Raw genomic sequence first — 25,887 nt, forward strand, 5'->3', positions numbered from 1 at the left:
AACTTCCATGATGGCCCTGCCCATAAAAATTTTGTGCTGAACATACCCCCCAAAAAAATTTACAGACTCTTTCTGACACTGTGACCCAAGAAGTCGATCACTTCATCACTAGAAAATTAAAGATACTACATTTGACAAAAACATGATCAAGCAAGAATCCATGTTTATTCTTTCAAAATGTTCCAAAATGATGACTTCTTTTTGCAACAAGTGGATGCAGTATATATCTCATGAACACTTTTTTGTTTAATATGACACCAATTACTTAACTTCATGGGGAACACATAATCTTAAATTGATATTATGAATACATTTACAAATCTTTTCAGTCACAAAAAGCAATCACATAACAAAGACATTAACAAATATGCCCTACAGATACAAAATAAGGATAAAGAAACAGTGTGCAAAATTTGCTCTTGAAATAGTATCAATTATGTTCTCATTGTAATACAGGAGATGTTGATGTAAATAGGTAGACATCAGTATAGATGTGACACAATTTGCATTAACATGCCCAAGAAAATGCATTTCATTATACAGTATAGAACAATTTCAGTTTTCTGTTTCTATAATCCTAATGTAGTTTGACAAGGCATTGCTTCCATGTTGACTCTGAACGGAAATTTACAATCTTAAGGGCAACTCAAATTTCACACAAACGAACGAAACTAAAAATTCATTACAGTACTCTCATTTGTCACATGCTTGGATACCTGTATAGCATGATACACAGTATCTTCCAGAAATGGTTTGAGTATGAAAATCTGGTAACTTGGCATGAAGAGGGGAGAAAAAATTGTGGATTGACCAGTGGCATATGATAAGCTGAAATTTTTTGATTGATGAGCACTGTGGGCAAGCTATACCAGGCAAATTACGTGTATATCAATGATGGGTAAATACAAGCCTCACATACAAAACTTCTTAATTTTCATGAAATGTCTTGCTTTGTGACATGGGGAATCAGGACACAACCTACCAATATGAGGTCATAAAGACTTGTATGACAGTAAGATTAACATTATGATTAATTTCTGTGAGCTTTTAAAGAGCATTACCACTTCACCATAGGCGAACCCATGTTTACTGCAACATCGGTGTATTCATTGAATTCATGTATTGTATTCATTCAAAAAATATGAATTACAAATTTTGTGGAGTCATTGTGGCATATAAGAATCTGCAAATTATGGAAGTGGGAAATTTTAAAAAATCTTTGAATTTTTAACAAGCGACAGGTCTAGCGCTCACCCGAGTATTGCACTTAACCTGCATGGCACTCAAGCTGAGGTAAACTCCCCCCCCCCCCCCCCCCCCCCCCCCCGATACCATAATTTGTTCAGATAATGATCACCCCCATCCATTGATGATTCCTGCCAAGTTTGTCCAAAATCCAGATCACTGTTTTCCACAAAAAGATAAAAATATATCAAAGATCATGAAATGTGCTAATCCGAGGCATTTGGGCCCTTCCTATGGGCACCATTACTTGTACAAACTATGATCCCTTGCCCCCCTTCCCCCACAATTTCAGCAAAATTTGGTGAAAATCAACTCACAACTTTTCAAGTAAAAGATGAAGACGTGAAAAAATTTATGATGGCAGATACCAAACAGTGAATGATTGTAACAGCACACTTAGCCACTCCACTCAAATGAGCTAAAAGATGCGTAGCTACTAATGGATTTGGTAGTGAGACAATAATGTGTAATTTTAACTTCCTTCTGCTTTTTATTTAAAAAGTTTAGATATTTTACAGTCATTCACAGGTACTGTCAAAATGAAAGCTTTCTCACAATAGATATTTCACAATTTCAGTAAAGATCATTTATTTATAATATCGCAGACAAGAATATTTCTGTACATATTTTGATTATTCATTCCAAGAATATTAGCATATTCTCTTCTTTTGTGCGAGTTCAAAAGATTGCTAAATATGTGAAAATTTCCACACCATGAAACATTCCATGTTTCCAGTAGAGGGATGAAACTTTTTGCTAAATGATGACAACTAGAAAGAAGTAAAACATTAACTTTTGAGTTGTCAATGCCATTTCGATAACTTAATTTCCATTACAGACATCACATCTACACCCTACAAGCAATGCTTCTATGTAGATTCCTCATATTTCACATGTTTTATTGTCTTATAAGCTGTACTTGACAATTCATCCATGCTTTTGTATTGTGATGTTTATGTTTTACGTATTTGTTGAAATGTGGAATATGGAACAATAAAAAACAAACAAAACAAACATCACCCATTGTGCCATGCACACAATGACTACCAAATGTTCTGAATATGCGCAAAACATGATTTCAATGTACTGATCTACATTCAAAAGGAAGTCGACAATGTTGGTAGCAAGCAGGATTTAATATAAAGAAAAAATAATAATTCTAATATCGACATGGTGGGCACAAACTCGATCATTCTTTCATTAATTGACCACATTAACATTCCCACTATGGATAAATAATTACTGGTGAGATGAAATAATTACAGGAGGAAGTTGGATTGAATTACCTTATCATATTCAGAACTAGCTTACAAGGAATACCATCAAAATCTCCACATGACACATTTTGACTGTCACTGCGCTATATGGATAATTCGTTCTGGAGCATCTTTGGCAAACGACATTCGATTGAAGCTTAAAGGAGATCTCCAGATAATTTTCAGATTTTCACATATGAACAATGATAAATTACTTATACTGAGTACAGATTTTCAGAATTTATAGTGATTGGGATGAAGAATAAGAATGTTTTCAAAATTTATAACAAATTGCAATGAACAAGGATGATGACATGGCAGCCTCACCAAAAGAATGCATGAGTTGGGGCTCAAGAAAATAGACTAAAAGAAGAAAGTATGCATACATTCTACACAGGTGAACTCAAGTGGTATTATATGGAATTGCACTGCTACATTTCTGAAATACATGAGGCTCCTATGTCATCAACACTGTTGAATGTAATTTGTGTGAGATTTTTCAGAGTATTGGTTTCTCTGCTCAAAGACCACAATAAATTCCACAAATCTATACATGGAGCTGTCGATTTATATACTACATGATGTGAAATTATGAAAATCATCTGGAATGCCCGTTTAATGCACATTGCCACGCCAACTGCAACACTGGTCTCCTGTTGACATACAATATGTTACCATTGACATTGTAAATTATAATTTTTCTTTTTAAATGTTCTGCTGGGTAAATTGCATGACCCATCCAAGGACTTCCATGTTGTGCAGAAACCTGATGTTAACAAGAGACCTGCGGGTCTAGCGCTCACCCGAGTATCGCAAGTTTACCTTTAACGCAGTCACTAATCTAAATTACACACAGCTCTCCCAAAACTTCACCAGGCACTCTCAAGTAGAAGATGAACATGTACAATTAGGGCCCAAATTGGGACCATCCCCCCCCCCCCCCCCCCCCACTCATAGTATCAATTTTAGCTCTATCACTTCTGGTTGTTGAGAAGAAAACTTTTCTTTTTAAGATTCCTTAATTTGGGGGGCTGGGGGGGGGGGGGGGGGGCAGGAGCATAGTGCCCATTCTAAAATATTGAGATCCTAACCCCCTAGGGATGCTATCTGCCAAGTTTGGTAAAAATCCATGAGGTTTTAAAGAAGATGAAAATGTACAATTTAGGCCCCAATTTGGACCTCCCCATCCCCCACAAGGGAGGCACCCCTGGATCTGCCATGAACAAACTTGGAACTCCAGTCACTAATGTACTAACTCATAGTATTCTGATACTTCTGATTCTAGAAAATTAGATTTTTAAAGATTTCTTAATTTTGGAAGGTTTGGGTCCCTTGGGGCTCTTCAGGTGGGACACAGTGCCCATTTGAACAAATTGAGATCCTACACCCCTAGGGATGCAACCTGCCAAGTTTGGTGAAAATCGGTCTTGGGGTTTTCAAGAAGAAGATGAAAATGTAAAAAGTTTACGCACAACACACGCCGGACGCCGGACGAGCCTTCGGCTCAGGTGAGCTAAAAATCTTAAACCTGGAAAATTTATATCAGCTTAGAGTTGAACAGAAATGAAGCGGATTTGTCTAAACTTGTATAAAAAAAACCAACCAAACATCTACAAAGACTTGTTCATTCATGCTACATTCCACAATGCTGGGTCTAATCGTACTGTGACAGTTTTTATCATTTCTGCTCCTCTTCCTTTTCTCGTCAAATTATCAAAGAACAACTATCTCTCTGCATTCTTCATATTCTACAAACCAATTTACAAATAATTCATAAATCAACACTTCTTGGTCCTCATAATTAGATTTTGATATGTTCTGGGCTCAATGTCTTAAAATTTCTTTAATCTCTTACATACATTTATATCAAACAAAGCCAAAGATTTTTACTCTATACAGAATGGCAAACATGATGCAAAAAGTTCGAAGATCAAGAGTCACAGAGCTGATTTTGGGCTAGCATTTTTCTTTCCTCAGCCTCGGTCAAGATTTCAATCTCTCAGCTGCCGGACACCAAAATGACCACATAACGAAATGCTACCAGCTAAATAAATATAAAACAGACTCTACTGAATAGTCTCTGGCTGTACAAATTTGATGAAAATATCGTCTCTGTTACATTTCATTTTAGCACTTCTTTGTTCTGGGACTCACAGTTCATCAATTATAAGGGTAGAAACATGTTGTTTCATCTCCTTGAGCTAGTCCTTGCATTCGTATTCTTCATGGCATTTGATGACAACACATTGCTGGTTCCAAGGGTGCTAAAATCAATGACCGCACTCCCTGCGTTAGTGGGCGGCGCCCGCTGAGGACCAAGATTTGCACTTGTAAACTGCAGACTGGGCCTCGCGGCTCCATAAGCACTGTTTGTGGTGGTCCGCAAGATGCCCTTTAATCGCGCGTCAGGCATGATGGGAGATGGAACGTCGTGGGAGGGGACGCTGTCGATGTCTGAGGCAAAGCTGACATCCCTGATGGGAGTTCCAAAGGGCGTGCTGTGGGCACGGACAGGCATCATGGGGAAATTGCTGCCGCCGCCCCCAAGGTAGCTGGGCAAGGCGGAGGCAACAGGTTTAATAGGTGGGATACTGGGTGTGAAGTCATCCAGGGAGGACCGCGTGGTTGCTATGGTAGCGGAGACTGGGTTGATGCGGGTCCACTCATCCTTGATGATTTGGATGGTGAGGATGGAGACGAGGTGGGAGAGCTTGTTGTAGACGTGGGCAAGGACCATCTGAAATGAGGAAATGATAGAAATACAAAGTAGTCCATTAGTCAGTGTAATTAACAATTTAACATTTTGCTGCTTTCAAGTGGTAAAGAGGAAACTTCACAAGCACTAAACTGCAGAGGGCTGGAGAGGGCTATATCAAAGAGAGGTTATCAGGCCTAATTTGCAGTCGAGGGATTTCTAATTTCTTAGGAAGTCAAATTCTGAGGAGAGGACACTTTATGAGATTCCGGATATTTTTTTGTTTTTTAGTGTCAGTCTTGGTCTGATGATCAAAGGTTCTTTTGTCTTCAATTTTTCGCTGCGATTAGGTGGCAAAGATGAGAAAAACTTCCCTGCTCTTTGTAAAGCAGTGAATATTTCCACAAAACTCATCAACCAGGGAACTCAAACTCAAATTTGAGTTGGTTCTTGACATTCATAAGGAACCAAATGCAAGCACTAGTCTTATTTCAATTCTCACCTGCTCATCTGCATCTCTTCTAACCCTGACATTCAGGGACCCAACAAGCTGGCCAAAAGACATCGTCCAGAAATGCTCGTTGCGGAATTCAAGCACGCCATCTAGTGTTGAAGCCTGCAACGTGAAACAGTGACACAGTTACGGGCTTTCACTTGACATTGAGAATCATACTGAGAAAACATATTCAACATACTCATATACAGAGTTAACGCTTGTCTTCCTCCCTGCATAAATACCTTAACAAAATAATTAACATGTAGTTCACTTTGAATAAGTGAGTTTTACAGTGCAAATGCCTTATGAACAAGCACTAGCTTGTACTAACACTTTGTGGACAAGCTGATTTTGCTGTAACACGTTTCCCATAGATGCCTGCCCAAGATTAATTGGAACAAGTCTTGAACGGGCTGAAGATACACACTGCTCTCCTCTTCCTGTGGTGTGCAATGTGCAATGAATGGTCACATCAGCCTTGGGCTGAAACTATTCCAATGTGGAGAAGAAAAAAAGAGCCTACAGAATGGTAGCTAAAAACCTACCTTTGCACCATGGAAAAAACCCCAACACTCTACAGTACACTCCTGTAATAACGAACATGGTTATATCGAAATTTTATTACAATGAAGTAAAAAATTCAGGTCCAGCTTGTTCTGCTATAAAATTTCACTATACCGGAAGAAAACTGCTGGTTCCAAGTACTTCATATGACGTAAGTCTCCTGTATCGAAATGCTGACTAAAATATGTAAAACATGTCCATCTTGAATAGCAATTATATTTCCTTCATACATGATGGACATCAGGAAGAGAGGACTCCGAGTGATTACCATTGTTGCTAAAATCACTGGGTGGGGGAAATTATTTTCTTACCTCTCGCAGACACTTGTCCAACTGCCCCAGTATGTGCGCTGGAGTTGTCTGCAGCAGTATGGTGCCAGAGTACACACTCATGGGAAACATTGTGCCAATGGTCATCATAGCTATACAGAACGCCGCCACTGCGTCTGCTGCGTGAAAATTGCTAGTGACAGAAATAAGGGGAAAATGGATACTCATAATAGCATGTTGTATCAACAGAATATCTTGTTCAGTAGCTTGAACTCCCAAGTTCATTGACCCTATTTGCCAAGAGATAAAGAAAACTCCTTAAAAATTCATAAAAATTCCCAAATTGCTATCAAAATGTAATCATCTGTTCCTTGTGTCATTATCAACTTTTCCTGTAAGTTTCATCCAAATCCTTAGAAACTTTTTGAGTATTTTGCAAATAGACAAACAAACAAACACCGGCAAAAAAACATACCCTCCGTGGCAGAGGTAATAATCTATTCATTTTCAGATGTCACATATGTACTTGGTTAAAGGGGATAGCATAGTTTTGGTTGAGATGGGGATTCAGACTTAATTTCTTGAGAAATAATCAGAACCACTTATGAAATATTAAAGAGCATACAATTCTAGGAGGTATTCAAAGTTTATTTGATGAAAATCGGTTATGAAATGGCTGAAATATCCAAAAACAAAGTAAAACAAAGCGATCCTAATAAAAAGTGGGTCCCATCTTTTATTAGGACGTCTCTGTTCCTGGATATCTCAGCCATTTCAAAAGCGATTTTCATCAAATAAACTTAGAATTCCTCTCAGAATTGTACGCTCTTTCTTATTTTATTACAGGTTTTTCATCATCTCAAAAAGGTTGAAAACCTGAAGCCCCATCTCAACCAAAACCACACCATTCCTTCAAATTTTATCCTTCAGAGTACTAACTTTTTCAAGCAAAACAAAAGCAAAAAAAAAAAAAGATATATATATATATATATATATATATATATATATATATATATATATATATATATCTGTTTTTGATGGGAAGGAGGTAAATGATAATGCGGAAAATATGAAAGGTTATGAAATGTCACTAAAGTTGTGAAAGAAAAAGAAGAATTCTTACTTCATATCGACCAGGAAGTCAGTGACACATAAGGAGAGCATACTGCAGAGACCGATCAGGACGAACGGATTCACTCGAGGAAGAAGAAGATGATCAAAGCCTGGCACAACTGTGCAGAAACTGAAGACAAAATAACCAAGAAGGAAACAAGAAGCTTATCTCCTATGCACTTGATAGACTCTCTTTGTATCATTTTCAATTTTTTAAGCGTGTTTCAAATGTGGATGACGAGAAACACAGACATCCAATTCACTACATTTCTTAATAGACTCCAGAACAGTTTAACATCCAAAAATGCTATGTTCATCCTTCCTCATGTATAGACTGTAGTGCATCTTTTGCAGGACATGAATGTGACATATTGAAAAGAATTAACCAAAGGCAAACACACATACCAACATATGAGCAAAGAAATTAGTGTATATCTCATGTGTAATTACAGCATTAGCAAACCAGGGTGAAACTTTCACCAGATACTTCCTTATAACCGACTGTTCATGATGAATTCATTCAATCGGAAACGTCCCAGAAACACATAGGTTGTGAAGAATGTGTATCAACATATAAAATCGGAATAATTGCCCTGCAGTTGAGTATGTTCACAGCTACAAGAAAGACAAACCAACTATAATTTGTTACCTATGGCACCGGGGGTGTTTAATAAAACTGTTCGTAAAGTTACGAACGACTTACGAGCGACTGGTGATCAGTTCTTGTGCTGAATTATGAAAATTCTGATAAGTATAGCACATCAGAACTTGAGTTAACTTAAGTTGTTTGTAACTTTACAAACAGCTTTATGAAACAGTTTTGAGGGGGTGAATAACAGAGAGAGAGTTGTCGCATCTCACCTCCGGCAGATATCGGCAAAGTGCTCCTGCAGCCAGCTGCTCTTGGAGGCAGAGCTGACGTGGCTGAAGGCCTGGTTGCTGGAGCCATAGAGGAGCACCAAGTGGCTGAAGAGACCCAGGATGGCCCCCAGCATTAGACGCCCTGTGTGGATCTCCGGGGGCTGCAGGATGCGCTCCGTGCTGCAGTTGCCACGGAAATAATGGAGGGTAGTTTTTAACCAAAATGCCCCTGAAATATTCATATCTTTGGATTTAGCAGTGAACTGGGTTTCAAAGGAAGAAACGTGACAACTCAAGTTTTCTGTCATTGGCATCAACAGCTTTTCTTACATATTGATTTTCAATTGCACTGATAATGACAATATGTTTATGTCCATGGCAAAGAACCTACCCTTTCATTAACTAGTTGATTCCCCCCCCCCCCATGTGCATTATTAATTCTTTGAATGTTAGTCCCAATCTTAAACAACATATTTTGGGTAATTACAATACTGTGTTTGGAGTCCATAAATTCCACTGTACATTAATAATTTGCAAAATTATACACCTGTACAAACATAATCATGCATTGATGGATTGTAGTAACACATTAAGGGACAACAATGTACGAACAAAAAAAAAAGATGACATTCTTTCAAGTTATGTCGTTGGTCACTGATGTGAAACTCACCTTTCTTTCATGATGAATATTGCACCAAAGATGGCAAGCATTGTGGTTGAAAATACTGCAAGAACTTCAAATCTCTCATACCTATCATAACAAGAACAGTATGATACGATTGACACCATGTCCATTCATAATTGAGAAGTGCAAAAATAAATATGCCAGCATATAGATAGATCTATATTATATACACAAACTCTGAAGGCATTTCAGAGTAGCTGCTGCTGATGGCAGTGATATCATTACTTTAACATCATAATTATAGCCTTTTTAATAAACTTTGGTTCTTCAGCTGTAATGTCCATAGCAGTTTCCCTTCACTTACGTTTTATCTTCACTGTATAGCAGTGTTTTCCAAAAATATCCTCTGGTATGTAATTGGCTCATGTTTCACTTCAATCTATGGAGCAGTAACTCCTCTAACTGTCATTGAACATCACACAATCTTCTTACATATCATGTTGGGCATGACAAATCTAAGCTGTGTTGTGGAGACTATTTAGGGAACTAACGAAACTGGTACCAAAGTTTCTTTGTTAACAGACACATGACTACATGAACTACCGGTATCAAAGTACTTACAAAGCTGTCTAACAGTCACACTATTCATGAAACCGAACAACCATTACCTAATGCATAAGAAACCTATCAGATTAATTTTCCGCAAGTATGTGTATGTGTAGGCTCTGTATCTAAGGTGACGATTTTGGTCTCCTTACCCATATGTATAGATGCTGGAAGGTTTTTGTTTTGTCACCCAGATTGTTATGAGACACACGATGAGTGACAGCACATCGAAGAAAATTATGTAGGTGAATGCCAGGAGGGCTGCAAAGAAAAGGAAAAGTACATCAAAGTGTCAAACACCCTATACACACATTAAATCTCAAGTTGTGAAGCACCTTCCAGAATATACAACACAAATATGTATATGCTGACATTTTATAAACATCATTATGTGAGCAACTCTAGTCACGATCAATTATGATGTTATGATGACAGTGTCACACTCAAGAACAAGTCATCTTTGTACTTAAAAGGCAGCACATTGATAAATGAAAAAAGGGAGATTTCATGAACATTCAAGGAAAGGAAATGATATCACTCTGAGGGTGAATTAACTACTTCTATATCATTACAGGATGATAGCCACATGTGACATCAGATGGTCTGCCAAAATGTTTCCGCTAGTCTATTACGATACTCAACATTAACACAGGTGAGAAATTTTGATTTTGGAAGTGCTGACAGTACAATGTCCTCTTCAACAGAGCGGTTTACCACAATATGCAAATCAGAGTTACTACAGTTTCCAGCCTAGCAACAAAAAGTACCCTCCCCCGGTTTTATTTGGCACTACTGTAGTTCACATTATTTTTCTCTTTTTTCTGTAAGTGAAAAATAGAATGCTACAGGCAAGCAGGATATGCTTACTATATACTAAGCACAATGTTGGCATCAAGGTACGGGTATCAGGGGCGGATCCAGGAATTCTGTAAAGGGGGGGGGGGCAACTAATATTTCTGGTGCCACTTCTGGGTTTCATTTCATTTTTTTTCTTTTTATTTCTTTTGTTTTTAACAAAAAATAAAGGGGGGGGGGTGCGCCGGTTGCGCCCCCCTCTGGATCCGCCACTGGGTATAGACATCAAAATATTGCCTTTGCATTTTTTGTTTCCTGATGTCCTTCCAAAGTCTTGGAGCAAATTCTTACCGATACTGTTTGTGGACTGGCACCATAGCAGCAGGACCAAGAAACATAACATTCCCATGATGCCAAGTGTAACAACTCTCTTTGCCTGAAATTAAAAAAAGAGGAAAATGACAACTTCCCAGTCAGATGATACTGCCGTGTAAAGATTCCATAGATTAAGTGGAAGTCAGACTCTGCAACATATTGATCACATGATTTTTTTTAAAAATGACATTTCAGCCATTCTAATTTCACAGCCTTAACAGACATTACAGAGACTATGTCTTCTACATGGTGTGTTACAGACAGCAGCAGTCAGGACCGTCCAAGCTTGTAAATTTTCTGCAGTTTGAAGAGAGCTTGTGCTGATGATTTTGTTGTTCATTGCCCAACTTTTAAAGCTCTAGGGATATATAAGTTGTTAACTTTGGAGATATATGTTTACTTTGGAGATTTGTGACATGTTCCTTCCTCTTGTTCATGTGATGTCTTTAATTTCCACTGTCACTGAGCACTGTCCTTTCTATTTCATCTGTCTTGCACATACATCGTATCAAATTCATTATTTCTTTGAAGGCATACCCTTGGTGCCCAACCTTTCTAAATACTCCATCATCAGTTGAAAAGAAACACATATTAGGATGAATGTAGCAGCGAAAAGACATTAAAAAAAAATCTGAAGATGACAGTCCTAAATAAGAATAAGAAATCCTTCCTCTGGACTCACCTGCTGCTCTTTAAGCACAGATCGCAGCTCAGTCATCAGTCTGGTCAGGAAGCTATGCTGAGGCCTGGCAAATGGCTGTATGGTCCCGTGGATGATGTCACCGAGGCCATTAGAAGCTGATCCATGAACACCTTGATATAAAAAACACCACATATACAGTTAGGAGTTAGTAACAGGAATGGTTTATCACATTCTAATCGCTTCATACTAGTTTTCATCAATCTTCCATGTAGGGCACGCAAGAGGGAATTACTTGATAAAAATTGACTATCACCTCATGTTCAACCTACCCATTCATTACTGAACAAGGACTCTTGGAAAGCACTTCAGAAAATTGTTCAGGAATGCAAATTTTATGCATTTATACACTGGATACATTCAAAATCATTGTAAATTACCCTTTTCTTTTGATCCCCAAACATTCTACTAAAAAACAACTCATTTAAATTCTATCATTCTGTCAGCCAGCCAATTTTCTTGTTAGACCCCTCCGCAGTCCGGTGCATTGTAATAAAAAAATTCAAAATGGTGGACCTTGGAAGATGAATTTTTGGGCCCTTCTGAGAACTATGTATTTCCTTAATTTAACGTTTAACCCTCCTATTAGTACGTTTATGTAGAATTTTAGATTGATCCTTTAACGAGTGTGGTATGGTAATCACTTCTCTGTTCTGGTATAGGCCTATAGTATTTGTGAATCCACACTGCTCTGCCACTGTGTCTGACTGTGTGCTCTACCAAGTCCAAGGGTATATTTACTCCCTCAGGCTCTACAACTAGCCTAGCTAGCCTAGTAGGCCAGGCTAGTGGAGTAAATTTTACGGAATCCTTGAATCCTTATCATTTAAACTGATGTTTAGGATGTCTAGGAACTGCTGTTTAAAACCTGACAGAATCTACAAGGATCCGAAACTCAAGAGACCTATAAATCAGCAGTGTTTCATACCATGTCCAACAGTCCCATGATACTTGTGATCAGCAGAGTTGTGTGCGTGTCCATGTCCGTGGGCATGACTGTGCCCAGAAGACGCGGCCGGAAGACTCTTCCCGAAGCCGTGCGTTCTACCTCCCACGTCCACGTCCATGGAAGTGTCGAATGCATCGATGTCGATAACTTGACTGCCGTATTGCATGACTACTCTCCAAATCTAGGCATTCCAGACAAGATCAAAGGCAGGCTTACGTTGTGAGTGGACATAAATGACCGCAAAATGTGTGTCACGACGGATTGAACAAAGGAATCTACAATGAAACGAACGTTAATCACTCGGAGATTACGCTTCACGAATACACATGCATGGGGGGTTGGACAACTCGACCGCGGGATAAGTCGTCCCTGGACAACTCGTCCCTACCCCTGGACAGCTCGACCGGGTCGAGCTGTCCAGGGTCGGGTTTGCGATTGGACAACTCGACCCGACTTATTTTGTTGCATTTTTCTTCGTGAAATCAATGATTTTAGTCGTGTCCATGCTTTGATTGAGAGGAGTGATATGTGAAAAAGTGTTTTAGTGAATTCATACAACATTTTCTCGATTTTTCTGCTAATACGGGGCAATAAATTTACGGTATTTTTCCAGTTGCGAAAATCTCGGTTACCAAGCTTTTTATCGTGGTGACAGCCAGTACGAAGTGATCAATCTGTTTGGAAATCTCCGTCAAATGATGAGAAAAGATGAGCAAAAGTTGATTTTCATGGTAGATACGCATTTCTTCTACCCTCGGAGACATTTTCATATGCAGCAAAACCGTTTTAGTGACAAAAAAATGAACAAAATCCTTGCCTGTCGAGTCGCCTTAGCTCGTGATCGTACGTACGTACGTCGCGCGGTGGGCGGGTGGAGCTGCACCTCGTCCGAGGCCTCAAACCAGTGCCACATGCGCCGGCGCGCTCCCCGTGCGTAACCACGTAGAATTGAGTTAAAAGAGCAACACACGTGCACTCGATCAATTTGTTTCGAAATTTTCCGTCAAACAATGAGAAAGATCAGCATAAGTTAATTTTCGAAGTAGATACACATTTCTCCTACCCTTGGCGACATTTTGGTATGCAGTAAAACAGTTTTAGTAACAAAAAATGAACAAAATCCCTGCCTGTCGAGTCACCGTCGTCGCACGCAGTGAGCGGTTCACTCCGCAGCCGGGTCGGCACGTCACATGTGGTGGGCAGGTACAGGTGGAGGCCTCAAGCCTGTGCCACATGCGCCGGGGCGCTCCCCGTGCGGAACGAACCAACCTCGAACTGAGACAAGTTGAAGATCGACACACTCGGCACAATACGGTGAGATACATTTTGTTTGAAAATTTCGATAAAATGTTGAAAATCAACAACCGTTGCCTATTCCATATTAGTATGTTTTATGTTCTACTTTTGGAAACATTTTTATAAGTAGTGGAAACAGTTCAGCTTGAAAAATGGAACAAATTTTGGGTAGGTCCTAGGTAGGGGTAGGCCAGGCCTACTCAGGCTACTGTCCCCAGGCCCATGCCCTGTCTGTGAGACGTCTGTCGCTCGAATCTGGTAAGGTTCCTTACGCATTCGTGAACAGGAGGGTGTATCACAAAGATTTTTAGTCGAAGTTGAAATTTAACTGAATTCAAGATTGTCTGAAATCATGGTATGCTGTGTGTGCCTTCACCAATGTTGCTCAACTTTCTAATAAAAATGAAAATTTTGGAGACATTTTTTTCATGTGGCCATCAATAATCAATAAATTTAATACAAAGTAAAAATGAATAACAATGTCTCAACGGAATTAGGCCTACTGATAATTTGAAGTGGATGATGATTAGCCTAATGAAATTAAATTAGGAAACCAGTGGCAAGCCATCATTTTTAGTCAACCTTTAATTAAATTCAACTTTGTGAAACGCAGTCACAGGATGCTTGCAGCATTCCATTGCCCATCCCGTCGCTCCTCACAATCCAATGCAATGCTGATGGCAATGGGGTGGTTCTGTTGCCGCAGAGCAGGAGGGTAGGGCGTAGGCAGGGGCAAACCAAAGCTCACCTGCTCGAAATTAAACGGGGATATCAGACTCGTCAATACAAGACCCCCACCTTTTTTTTTCATATCTTCGAATGGTCAGTCAATGATTATGAACTGCTCAGGCCAGCATGGGTACAGGCACAGCTCTGCAATTTGGTGCATACCACCATTCATGTCTGCTATACATTCTTGCATTATACTTACAACTAATGTCATAGAGATCTGAGATCAAGGACTGACACCTAAGGCTGCGTTCACATAGAAGTATTTGGTATTCGCTATTCGCTATTCGGGCACAGAGTACACCATCACCCGCACCGTCAACTCACCATCCTATGCAGTGAGGATTTCTTCCTCCTACATCCCAGCAAATGTTATTAACAATTTCTAAACTGCATCAGAATGTCAGTCTACATGCTTTAACTTTTGCTAAAGGGCAAATGCAGACCAAAATTGTCATTATTTCATAAACGAGAGATGGTATACGCTGCAAGAAAATCAAACAAGCTGGATTCCCACTTTGCTATACTATTTGCAGCTATTTGGTACTTTCGAATAGTGCCCTCTTATGTGAACTGGTGTGAGGAAATCCTATTGTTCGATTCAAGCTATTCGCGTGCCCTCGCAAACGAGCCCCGAAAATATTTAGTATACTTCTATGTGAACGCAGCCTCAGAGTCTACTAGTTCTACATTTAAGTACCATGGTACCCGGTACGTAACATTAGACCTAGGCCCTACAATCTACAACTAGTTCTAACGCGGGTATGCTTGCATTTTAAATCCTCAGATATGTAACCTTTAATATATATTGTTGCCAGTCCTTTTATATAAATTTATTAACATACTGATTGCGTAAATGCAGCGTTAGATTCAGTGGTGGATCCAGGGGAGGCCGCACTGGGTGCACGCCCCCCCCCCCCCATTTTTTTTTTCTTGTTGAAATGAAAGAAACAACAACAACAAAAAAAAATAGGGAAGGGCCGCATCCCCCTCCCATTTAATTTTGTAAACGTGCCCCCTTCTTACGGTATTCCTGGATCCGCATCGTTGAAAATTTGACAATCTAATTAGTATGACTTTTCAACGTTTTGGGACTTTTAGATTGCTGTCGGTATAGGCCTATCTAAGTAGGAGATTGTGGTGCAACAAAAAGGATCGAGGTGTAGACTACAATGATTTACAGAAAATTCCATTTACCATACTTTTTTTAAAAATGAAATTAGTATGTCCCTATGAATTCCTTTGACCATTTTTCTGGTTTATGTATGACTTGTATTGTTGTTTCAATGCCTTCTGAAAGAGGTAATGGTAATACAACAGGTCTGCCAACTCTCACGCATTGAGCATAAGACTCACACATTTTGGTCCTTTCTCACTCTAAAACTTTATTTCATTTGCATGCATTTCTATTGATCTCACTCATTTTGACTCCTAAATTATAGCATTGGCCTATGGAAGTCTCACTCTCAACTAGTTTCCAGTGTTGGCAGCCCTGTAATACAATGCAATGGCTCTTTCTTAAAATGCACTAGCTTAAAAAATGTTGTTGATTTGTTTTTCTATTTTTTTTTTTATATTGCTGTAACCATGCCGCACATGTCAATATAAACTTCTTTTTAATTATCTAGAGATGTTGGCACCAAAATGTAAGAAATGTATTTCTACTTCTAAATTAAAGTAGGACAAATATAGGACCTACTTTGTCTGTTTAGTTGAACTTTTGTTTTTGCTTCCATTGTTTTTGCTGCCAAACTTTTTTAGGTGATCCGAGTATCCTCTCGGATCACCTTCTGTATCTGTACTGATTCTTTCTTTCTTTCTTTCTTTCCTTCTTTATTTATTTATTTCTCCTCAAAAGTTGTGCAGAGGTTAGCTAAGAAGAAGATGAAAACACATTTTCATTCATATCTCATTAAGGGAATGGAATTTTTCAATGAAATTTACATCACATATAGTTCAAGTTAAGCTGATTCTACTCATGTTCTCAAAATTCATCTTTACCCTTAAAACGTGCGCGTACGCACGCGTTGAAATATTTGTATGCTCAAATCGAGCTCAGATTTTTTTTGCACACGTTTCGGACCATTTGGAGCATTTTTTGAAAAATTGAAAAAAATCGGACAGGCGCATACGCGCGCGTGCATATACGCACGCACAGCTCATATGCAATAGAAATTTCCCGTTTTTTCACTTTGATTGGATGTCTGTAATGTTAAGGAATATTTCTACCAAGTTTCAAGTCAATCCGACTCAATATGACGTCATACAGGCCCGTCAAAGTTGAAATTCTGCGCGCGCGTCAATGGCGATATACAGTGCAACTATGCCAAAAAACCGCCAATTTTAAATCCGATTTTACTCGTCAGGATGGACGGTGACCCCTCATTTTCTTTACATATTTTGAAAGCTGATGAGTTGTACATGTCATTTCATGGGTTGGCGATACTGAAAAAATGATTAAAAGATATAAAATTTCTAAATAAAGTAAAAAAAGTAAATTTTCAAAATGACGTCATCAAATTTCAAGTTCATTCGAGCGTATCTCACTTATCCTTTGTCGATTATCACCCACATTTCAGTATATTGTAGCTTATTTAATGGTCTTTCAAAAATGTGATAAGACAATTTTGATCGGATGACGGTATCACCTCGTAAAAATGGATTGAAAGTAATCTTGTCAAATTTGACCAGTTTACGTGTTATCTCTATGGGAGTGCAGTTTTTTCTGGAAATGAAAATTGACATGACTATCTTTTTCGAGCACTAGCTCACTTATGCTTTAGTGAATTTCTCCTAGATTTTATTATGTTGTAGCTGAGACTTTGGTCTATCGTAAGTGTACCCTTTGTTTTTCCATACGATGTCGGTAACATCAAAAATCTTGGTTGAAATTAAAGCTTATCCTCGATGTATTGAGATATTTCTTTTTTCTGCAACTTTCTTTGCAATAACTTAAGAAAAACAGCCCCTATCATCCCCATATTTTGCACATATTTAGTTCATGTCACGTACATTATTTCATAAAGTAACAACTACTTGATCAGACACCATCTTGGGTATGTAAATTAGGGTCAAAGGTCATAAATGTTTCATCCTGTATCTTGGTGAATACATGTCTTATCTTTCCCATATTTTGCACACGCAAAGACCATGTTACAAGAATCATTTCACAAAATAACCACTCTTTGCTCAGATGCCATCTTGTCTGTGCAAAGTGGGGTCAAAAGTCTATGTACTTCTTTCTGTATCTTCGTTATGACGTGTTATCTCTATGGGAGGGAATTTTTCTAGATGTGAAAATTGACATGGTTGTCTTTATCGAGCACTACATATGTAGCTCACTTAACCTTCGGTGAATTTCTCCCAGATTTTAATATGTTGTAGCTGAAAGTTTGCGCTATCGCTTAAATGCCCTTTGTGTTATTATACGATGTCGGGATCTTGTTAAAAAACTTGGTTGAAATTAAAGCTTATCTTCGATGTATTTTTATATTTCTTTCTTTTTGCAACTTTCTTTGCAATAACTCAAGAAAAACAGGCCCTATCAGCCCAGTATTGTGCACATGTTTAGTTCATGTCAAGTACATTATTTCATAAAATAACAACTACTTGATCAGACACCATCTTGTGTAGGTAAATTAGGGTCAAAGGTCATAACATTTATTTCCAAACATATCGGATCACCTAATTTGTCAGTGTTGACAAATTCCAAATCTAGTTTTCCTTTTTTGTCTTGCCCACCGGAGGTGAAGGCGAGACTAAGGGATCCAAATGGCGTCCGTCCGTCGTCCGTCCGTCGTCCGTCCGTCGTCCGTCCGTCGTCCGTCCGTCGTCCGTCCGTCGTTCGTCGTCCGTCACAAATGTTAAAGTTTACCTGCAAGACTCTCTTATGATGCATAACTTGGCAACTGTTGCAGCAATGGCAGCCACACTTGGGTGATAGAAGCACTAGGGGTATCTTCATGTTATGGTGTTGTCAGAGGTCATGTGATGATGTCAAAGGTCATTTGAGGTCATATATTAAAGAGTATGTGCAAGACTCTCTTTTCTATGTTAAAGTTTACCTGCAAGACTCTTTTGACAAATAACTTCACATAAGTTGCTTGGATTACAACCTAACTTGGGTCATAGATGCACTGGGGGTACCTTCATGTTATGGTGCCGTTGGAGGTCACAGTATAAGGTCAAAGGTCATTTGAGGTCATACGTTAAAGTTTACTTGCAAGACTCTCTTATCACATGTAACTCGACACATGTTGCTACAATGGCAATCAAACTTGGGTGATTGATGCACTGGGGGTACCTTCATGTTATAGTGCCGTAAGAGGTCACATGATAAGGTCAAAGGTCATTTGAGGTCATACGTTAAAGTTTACTTGCAAGACTCTTATCACACGTAACTCAGCACATGTTGCTACAATGGCAATCAAACTTGGGTGATGGTAGATGTCTCTTGGGAAATTGAAGGTAACCACAAGGTCAAAGGTTGCAGACAGGGGTCAATGAACTTTTAGGGCCCAATGTTAGTTTTTAGGGTGCATTTCGTTTATGGCTCATAACTTTTGATCCCTTTGTCCGTTTGTGACCAAACTTGGATGGAAGATGTCCCTTGGGGAGGTGAAGGTCGTCACAAGGTCAAAGGTCACAGACAGGGGTCAACAAACTTTTAGGGCCCAATGTTATGTTTTTAGGGCGCGTTTTGATTGTGGCTCATAACTTTTGATCCCTATGTCCGTTTGTGACCAAACTTGGACGGTAGATGTCCCTTGGGAGTTAAAGGTCATCACAAGGTCAAAGGTCACAGAAAGGGGTCAACAAATTTTTAGGGCCCAATGTTAAGTTTTTATGGCGCGTTTCGATTATGGCTCATTACTTTTGATCCCTTCGTCCGTTTGTGACCAAACTTGGATGGTAAATGTCCCTTAGGGTATTGAAGGTCATCACAAGGTCAAAGGTCATAAGCAGGTCAATTTACTATTCTGGGAGTTATAAAAAATATTAATTCCTTGTACGCGAATGGGCGAGACACAATTTGGCGATTGCCTTGTTTTTTTCTTTGCTGGTTTCAGCCATAGTACCTCCCACATGCTCAGCCTATTGCTATTTCACTCATGTGTTTTAATGATTTGCTGCATTTGTTCAATCCACATACTATTTGAGTTTCATTCCCCTTTGACATCTTAATAAGTAATGACACAATTCAGCTGCATGGCCTGACATAAAGGTCTGCACTCACAGCATGTTGAGCATTTATTGCCAAAATTTTGTTCATGGTTAAGTTTTATGACTGACGTGAACGAGATCAAAAGATTTTTAGAGACCTCTTTTTATGTCATCCATATAGAATTTTGTTCAGTACTCTTATTTCATAAAGGTACAAAGATGCAGTTATATTAATAGTATGTAGGGCCAGGTCATGTGGTAACCAGGTGCAGTTGCCAACGGCGAGCTAACACAAAGAAAAAAAAAAGAATATCTTACCCAGTACAACATTAGCTAATTAGCTTCATTCTCATTTGGTGCTTCATAACATTGACTAACATTTAATAGTTACTGTGTTGTTTTGGTTTGTTTTGTTGTTGTTTTATGGGGTGGGGTGTTTTTTTTTTTTTATGTTAAAGAAATGATTACATGTCTACAGCTTATAATCTTTTGTGCTTTTTAAGTTCCTTTTCTGGATTTAAGGGGATCTTTACATCTAAACTGTATAATATTTCGGGGCGGGGGGGGGGGGGGGGGGGGGGGGTAGCCATCCAGGCCTGTGTGATATGTCATCCCAACACCCCAGACACATTTTTATTGTAGCATCACATCAAAATTTCGGTAAAAACAGTAATAAGGAATAAGAAAATAGGATCTGTACACTTCTAATATTTCTGTTTCATTCTTATCTGATTAATTCTGGGTGTGATTTAGTGGTCTGGTTTGTGGATCAAGGAATGTCTTTACAAAATTGTGCAATTCGCCAATCTCACATTTCATGTTGTCTTGTAATGTTTTCCTGCTCTTCCTATCTTGTTAAGTTATTCCTAGTCTTTTTTTATTTCCTCTTCAATCTTACTTCCTCTTCTATCCTCGCTCTGTCATTCCCGATTTTCTCTTCACATTATTCTCTCATCTTCTCTACCCATGCTATTATGCTATCAATAGTATTAATATGTGTAATCTTCTCTTTCATTCTCTTCCTGTCTTTTGTGTAGTTTCCATCCTGAGATATAGACTTGTGTTCGAAGTCATGTCCCTGGAAAGATACCATGCACTGCACCTTTTACGTGTTTTTCTTTCTTTATTTTGTGTTATACTTATTTCTACCTAGTGATCTGTGCTGTGACTCAACCGTTTAGCATAGATTTAAAGCCATATTATGTCATATTTTGGTTCTTCTTTATATTGCACTGGTAAGGAATAAAGGAAGAAAAGTGTACTCAAAAAGTTGCAAGTAACTTATAATGCTTTGAGCTGTGATATGTTTTCCTCGTTTGGTCCGGCATCTGGTTTACTTTGTGTGGGCGTGTATGTGAGCGTTTTTTTCTTCTTTTTTTTGTTTTTGTTTTCATGTGGGGTGTGTTTCTCTTCTTCTTCTTTTTTTTTTTTTGGAGGGGGGGGGGGAGGGGGTTGAGGGTACTCCTGTCATATCTCCACTACAGAAAATCATCTGCACCATTTTTACCTTAAAACTGTGGTCATACTTTTTTGTAATTCTTCTTTTCATGTTGAGCATGTTGTAGCATAGAACTTTGTTGTTGATATTTATCCTTTTGTTATTAACCCTCATGATTTGTCTTCCTCAATGTCTATGAAGCTTTTTGATCACAGAACTCCGATAGTGATATCTTTGCAGTTGTATTTAGTTACTAATGACTATGTTGGTTAAATGTGACATTTATTTGGTTAAGTTTGTGTGTATGTGTTTGTGTGTATGGGTTTTTTTTCAGGCTTTCATCTGTCATTGAGTCTAATGAGGTCATATTTGGATTTCACAGAAAACACACTAACAGCCACATGCCAGAAAAAGTAGAAAATAAATAATTATAGTACTTCCTCTCACACACACACACACACACACAATTGCCTAAGTGGATGTGTTTGTTGTTGTTGTTTTGTACTTTTCCACATTACAAATACATAAGCTAATTTTTCTGTCATTTTATGAATCATGACTATGTACATGTATGGAGACCAGTTTTCTCCCTTTGTATATGTATCTCTCACAGGTATTATCACACTGTTTACTTTTGACTTTTAACTGTATTGCACTGTGTTGTCATGGTACTATAGGGGAATCATGTGAAAACAAATGGAAATATGGAGGTGGCAGCTACTAGTATATCAACATTTGTTGTCTTAAAAACTTGAGTCTTTGTCGGTGTTGGCAATATAGACATCATAGAAGGTTTTTGTTTGATGGGTGTACAGCATGCATTATTTTCTCAGTTACGCCCATTCTTCACACCTCAGCACCAAGTACTCGTACTTCTTTTCATCATTCACCCTCAAGACTGTATGCATGAAATATATTCTCTTCAGACTCACATTTAAAAGACAAATCACACGACAACAAACAAGGAAAATCACACTCCAATAGTCAAGTTAATCAGAGTAGAATTGCAATCAATTCATCGATTTAATGAATGATATACATAAACAGGGACTCTCACTTTTAAAGTGAAGTATCACAGACAAATGTATTGCACATAAGTTATTTATATGCCAATGTGTTTAGACGACGCCTAATCACAAATATTTCTGTGAAACTGTACCATGTCATCTCTCTGGCTGTCACTCATGCTGTCATATCGGTTTGACAGATTTATAACAAAAACAAAAATGAAAATGTGAACTCTGGACAGAGCTCAGAAATTGCAATGTGTCACATGTCACAGGAGGGAACAACCCTTTTACTGTATTGCACGAAAGAAGGACTCATCAAAGTCTATAAGTCTGGAAGTGTTCAGTGTTACTAGGCAGGCTCCTCAGACAGTGCCCCGTGGTGCAGCTCCGTAGAGGTGGGAACATCTCCGAAGCAGCTGTGATGCGGTGACATTTCCTTGGTCGAAGTCATCCCAGTGCCGGAACAGACGTCCTTGAGCCGTTGTCGCTGCCCTCCTCTGGCGCTTTGTGAGCTTCTGCAGGCTGATGAGACGCCTTGTCATGTCCACCAGGTCTGCCTCCCGTTTCAGAAGAGCCATCAGTGCATACACACCGAGTGCCTTTCCTGCTGCCCTCCCGTTGAGCCGATGGTGCCAACCCTCCACGTCATTGTTCGTCCTCACCGCTCTGCCGTAGACAGACCAAGATGCAGCCGGGTACGAGCCATCCAGCCATGTGTCTTGGATGTACTCGTAGACCTGTAATGAAAAGATTAATGATCGGATAAAGACTTATTTTTTTGTGCTGAGTGCTCTCATTGTACCTTGTCCCATATGTACCTCCACATCCCCTCCAGTGGCAGATCCAGAGGGGGCACACGGGGTGCCTTCCCCCACTTTATATATATTTTTCTTTTATCAAAAGAAACTGGAACTATCACTCGATTAATACCCCAACCAAACACTGAAGGAGTTGACTTAACTTGCAATGTTTACTCTGTTTCCAATGCTTCTTATCAAAAAACTAAAGCAGTAAATCCCCGGCAATGCTTTTTTTTTCAACATTGAACAAATGTATATTTTGTTTGACAATAGTCATATTTGCCATCTCCAGTCAAGTGTTCAAAACCTGAGTGAGTAAGGTACGTAAATTGGCACCTTCTATAATTTCCAAATTTCCAAATATACTGCTTCCATGGCAATGCATTGTTCACCAATCATGAAAGATTGTGCATCTTTGTACTCTAGCGGTTGCATGTGGCAAATTTCAAGTCACATGCTCAAAGACTGAGGGACTTAACTGAATCCACAGTATTTTTTGTATGATTTTCATTCAAAATATGCTGTTTACACGGCAACACATTGTCCAACAATGACATCAAAATAAATTTGCACATGTACATACTATAGCAGTCAAATCTTCCAAATTGTCAGCCAAATGCTCATACTCGGGGAGTTAGCTAAACCCACAGTATATTTGTATGATTTTCATTCCAAATACGCTGTTACCATGGCAACACGTTGCTCAACAATGATTTAAGTTGAAGTTTGCTCATCTTTACTAAAGTGGTCATATGTGCCAAATTCCAAGCAATATAGGCATGAAACAATAGATTCAATGGAATTTTTTTTTCAGATTTTTCCTAACAAACACAAAAGGCTTTTCATAGAAATTTACTACATATCTTCAAACATACCAAATGTTACCTTGTATCTTAAATGCTTATAAAGTTTCCAAACAGAATAGTCTATTTTTTTTAAATAGAAAAATGCAATAGCCACGGCAATATTGTATAGGCCTATAGTACAAACATAAAGAGTGTACATTGGATACATTTAAACTACACCAGACATCAAGCTGGGGACACCAATCAGGCACAATTAATCATTTGAATTGCCATTTGAATGCATGCAAAGCAAGAATGCCTGTTTATTGGAGGAAGTGTGCCAAACTTTGTCATCTGTCACACTGAGTACTTAAGAAAAATTTGCAGTGCATTTTGGTTGATTTTATTGAAAAGAAATCAGTGTTTCAGATCTGTGTCACATTTCCCGTTTTCATATTTCACATTTTCTTTTTTTTTTCTTCTTCCTTTTTTTTTTTGCCATACATGTGTGCCTCCCTTGTGCCTGCGTATTGAGCTTAAAAACTTAACTTGGTAAAGGCAGTTAGTGTATCGTTTGCATGTATTTGAACACCTGATTTGTTAGTCTGTATATGACACATTGAAAGCCTGAAAACATCACTTTCATTACCTCATTCAGTCTGGCAGTGTTGTTGCGCTGCTGTAACTGCTGGAACGCAGGGGGGATCTGGTTCGCAGGCAGGAAAGGGAGGGCCATGATCTCCTTCAGCAGTTGTTGCATCTCCTCATCCCGTGTGTAGGCATCTGCGAGGCCCACTCTTTGCAGCTTCCGCCATACCGCTTGCTTCCAATGGAACACACAGCCCAGGATGCGAATCTGCAGATGTGACAAGTACAAGTTGTATATGGTTATTATTATCTCACTCACTCTTATTATTTCTGATGTCCTTTCAAACAGAATGTCTTCTTTTTTTTTCAGAAAAATGCAATAACCATGGCAATGTTGTATTGAGTACAAACATAAAGGGTGTACTGGATATATTTAAGCTACACCAGACATCAAGTTGTGGACACCAATCAAGCACAATTAATCATTTAAATTGTCATTTGAATACATGAAAGCAAGAATGCCTGTTTATTGGAGGAAGTGTGCCAAATTTTTTTATCTGTCACACTGAGTAGCTATGAAAACTTTGCCAGGGCACATACAGCATGCTATTAGCATGAATACACAGATAGCTGCTAAAAGAGTTCCATCATATAGCAGTTCAAATCTAACAATAAGTCCTGGATACTGTTTTATGAAGAGTTAAAATAATTTAGATAGTTGATTTCAACTGTAAGTCTATGGCAGCCTGTGTGGGAAGAAAATTTTAAATTATTTTATCATTTGATAAAATGGGGCCCTGGGCAGTCATGTTTCGTGTCTTCTTATCAGTTAACCTGTGAGATATATGTAGACAGTATCACTTGTGATCTCATTGAGACTAGAAAAAGTTTTCGTGAGGCTAATTCAGATATTGATAACTTTATTAGAACAAAGGAGTTTTTCATTACCCCTGGAAACACTTTTGGCAGGGCCTTCCAGATGGCCTTCTCGAAGTCCACCACGACCTCCCTGACGCTCGGTGGCTGTGGCATAGCCTCCTTCAGTGCACGAAGTGCCGCGATGTATTCTCCTGACCGCTTACCACACATCAAGATATACGCTAAAGGCACCTGCTTGCAGCAGGTCCCCTCCTTCACGAATGCGTGCACCGTGAGCAGCTGGTACATCGGTTGTCTGACGACCTGGAGTGGGAAGGATGGAGAAGGAGAACAAGATAGAGAAGAAGGAAAGAAATGTGATTACAATCTGGTCCTCTGGAAGTAGATCATCGTCACTGGGTGATATATTTGCAGGTTTGCTATGCTTTAATTAGACTTGACCAAGGCTAAATACATTTGTGTGTGATTGATATGCTATTGATTATTTTTACACATGAGTATAGCAGACAGCCAGTTGCATGCTGTCTAAAAAGGGAGCTACAAAATGTTTATTGAATCATGTTAATGATTGACTGACATGGACAGCACTGCTTTCTTTGTTACACAAAATGATTATGAGTAGGTGTGTTTCATGCATTCAATGAATAGGT

At 38.9% G+C, this 25,887-nt stretch overlaps 2 protein-coding genes and 1 long non-coding RNA gene across 4 annotated transcripts; 1 reads left to right on the plus strand and 2 right to left on the minus strand.

Annotated features, from left to right (window-relative positions):
• Nucleotides 1-4,503: 4,503 nt before the first annotated feature.
• On the minus strand, nt 4,504-12,784 carry LOC139738293 (zinc transporter 6-like). Its single transcript, XM_071648937.1, has 10 exons — nt 12,529-12,784; nt 11,583-11,713; nt 10,877-10,961; nt 9,883-9,991; nt 9,170-9,250; nt 8,500-8,679; nt 7,649-7,768; nt 6,568-6,718; nt 5,699-5,812; nt 4,504-5,238 (listed from the first exon to the last, which is right to left on the minus strand). Exons 1-10 carry the CDS (start codon nt 12,713-12,715, stop codon nt 4,690-4,692), a joined length of 1,707 nt encoding a protein of 568 aa, XP_071505038.1. The 5' UTR covers nt 12,716-12,784; the 3' UTR covers nt 4,504-4,689.
• A 9,496-nt stretch (nt 12,785-22,280) lies between these two features.
• Nucleotides 22,281-24,530, minus strand: LOC139738302 (uncharacterized). Its single transcript, XM_071648946.1, has 2 exons — nt 24,420-24,530; nt 22,281-22,922 (listed from the first exon to the last, which is right to left on the minus strand). Exons 1-2 carry the CDS (start codon nt 24,528-24,530, stop codon nt 22,548-22,550), a joined length of 486 nt encoding a protein of 161 aa, XP_071505047.1. The 3' UTR covers nt 22,281-22,547.
• LOC139738313 (uncharacterized) lies at nt 22,757-25,510 on the plus strand. Of its 2 annotated transcripts, none has more exons than XR_011711434.1 (3): nt 22,757-22,880; nt 24,429-24,657; nt 25,328-25,510. It is a non-coding gene; the product is annotated as an uncharacterized lncRNA (long non-coding RNA). The 2 variants fall into 2 exon arrangements; XR_011711435.1 differs by having other exon boundaries at nt 24,429-24,641.
• The last annotated feature ends 377 nt before the right edge of the window (nt 25,511-25,887 follow it).

The sequence above is a fragment of the Diadema antillarum genome, unplaced genomic scaffold (assembly GCF_040938485.1).
Source record: "Diadema antillarum isolate AM-2024a unplaced genomic scaffold, OU_Dant_1.0 scf00000029, whole genome shotgun sequence".
Lineage (NCBI taxonomy): Eukaryota > Metazoa > Echinodermata > Echinoidea > Diadematoida > Diadematidae > Diadema > Diadema antillarum.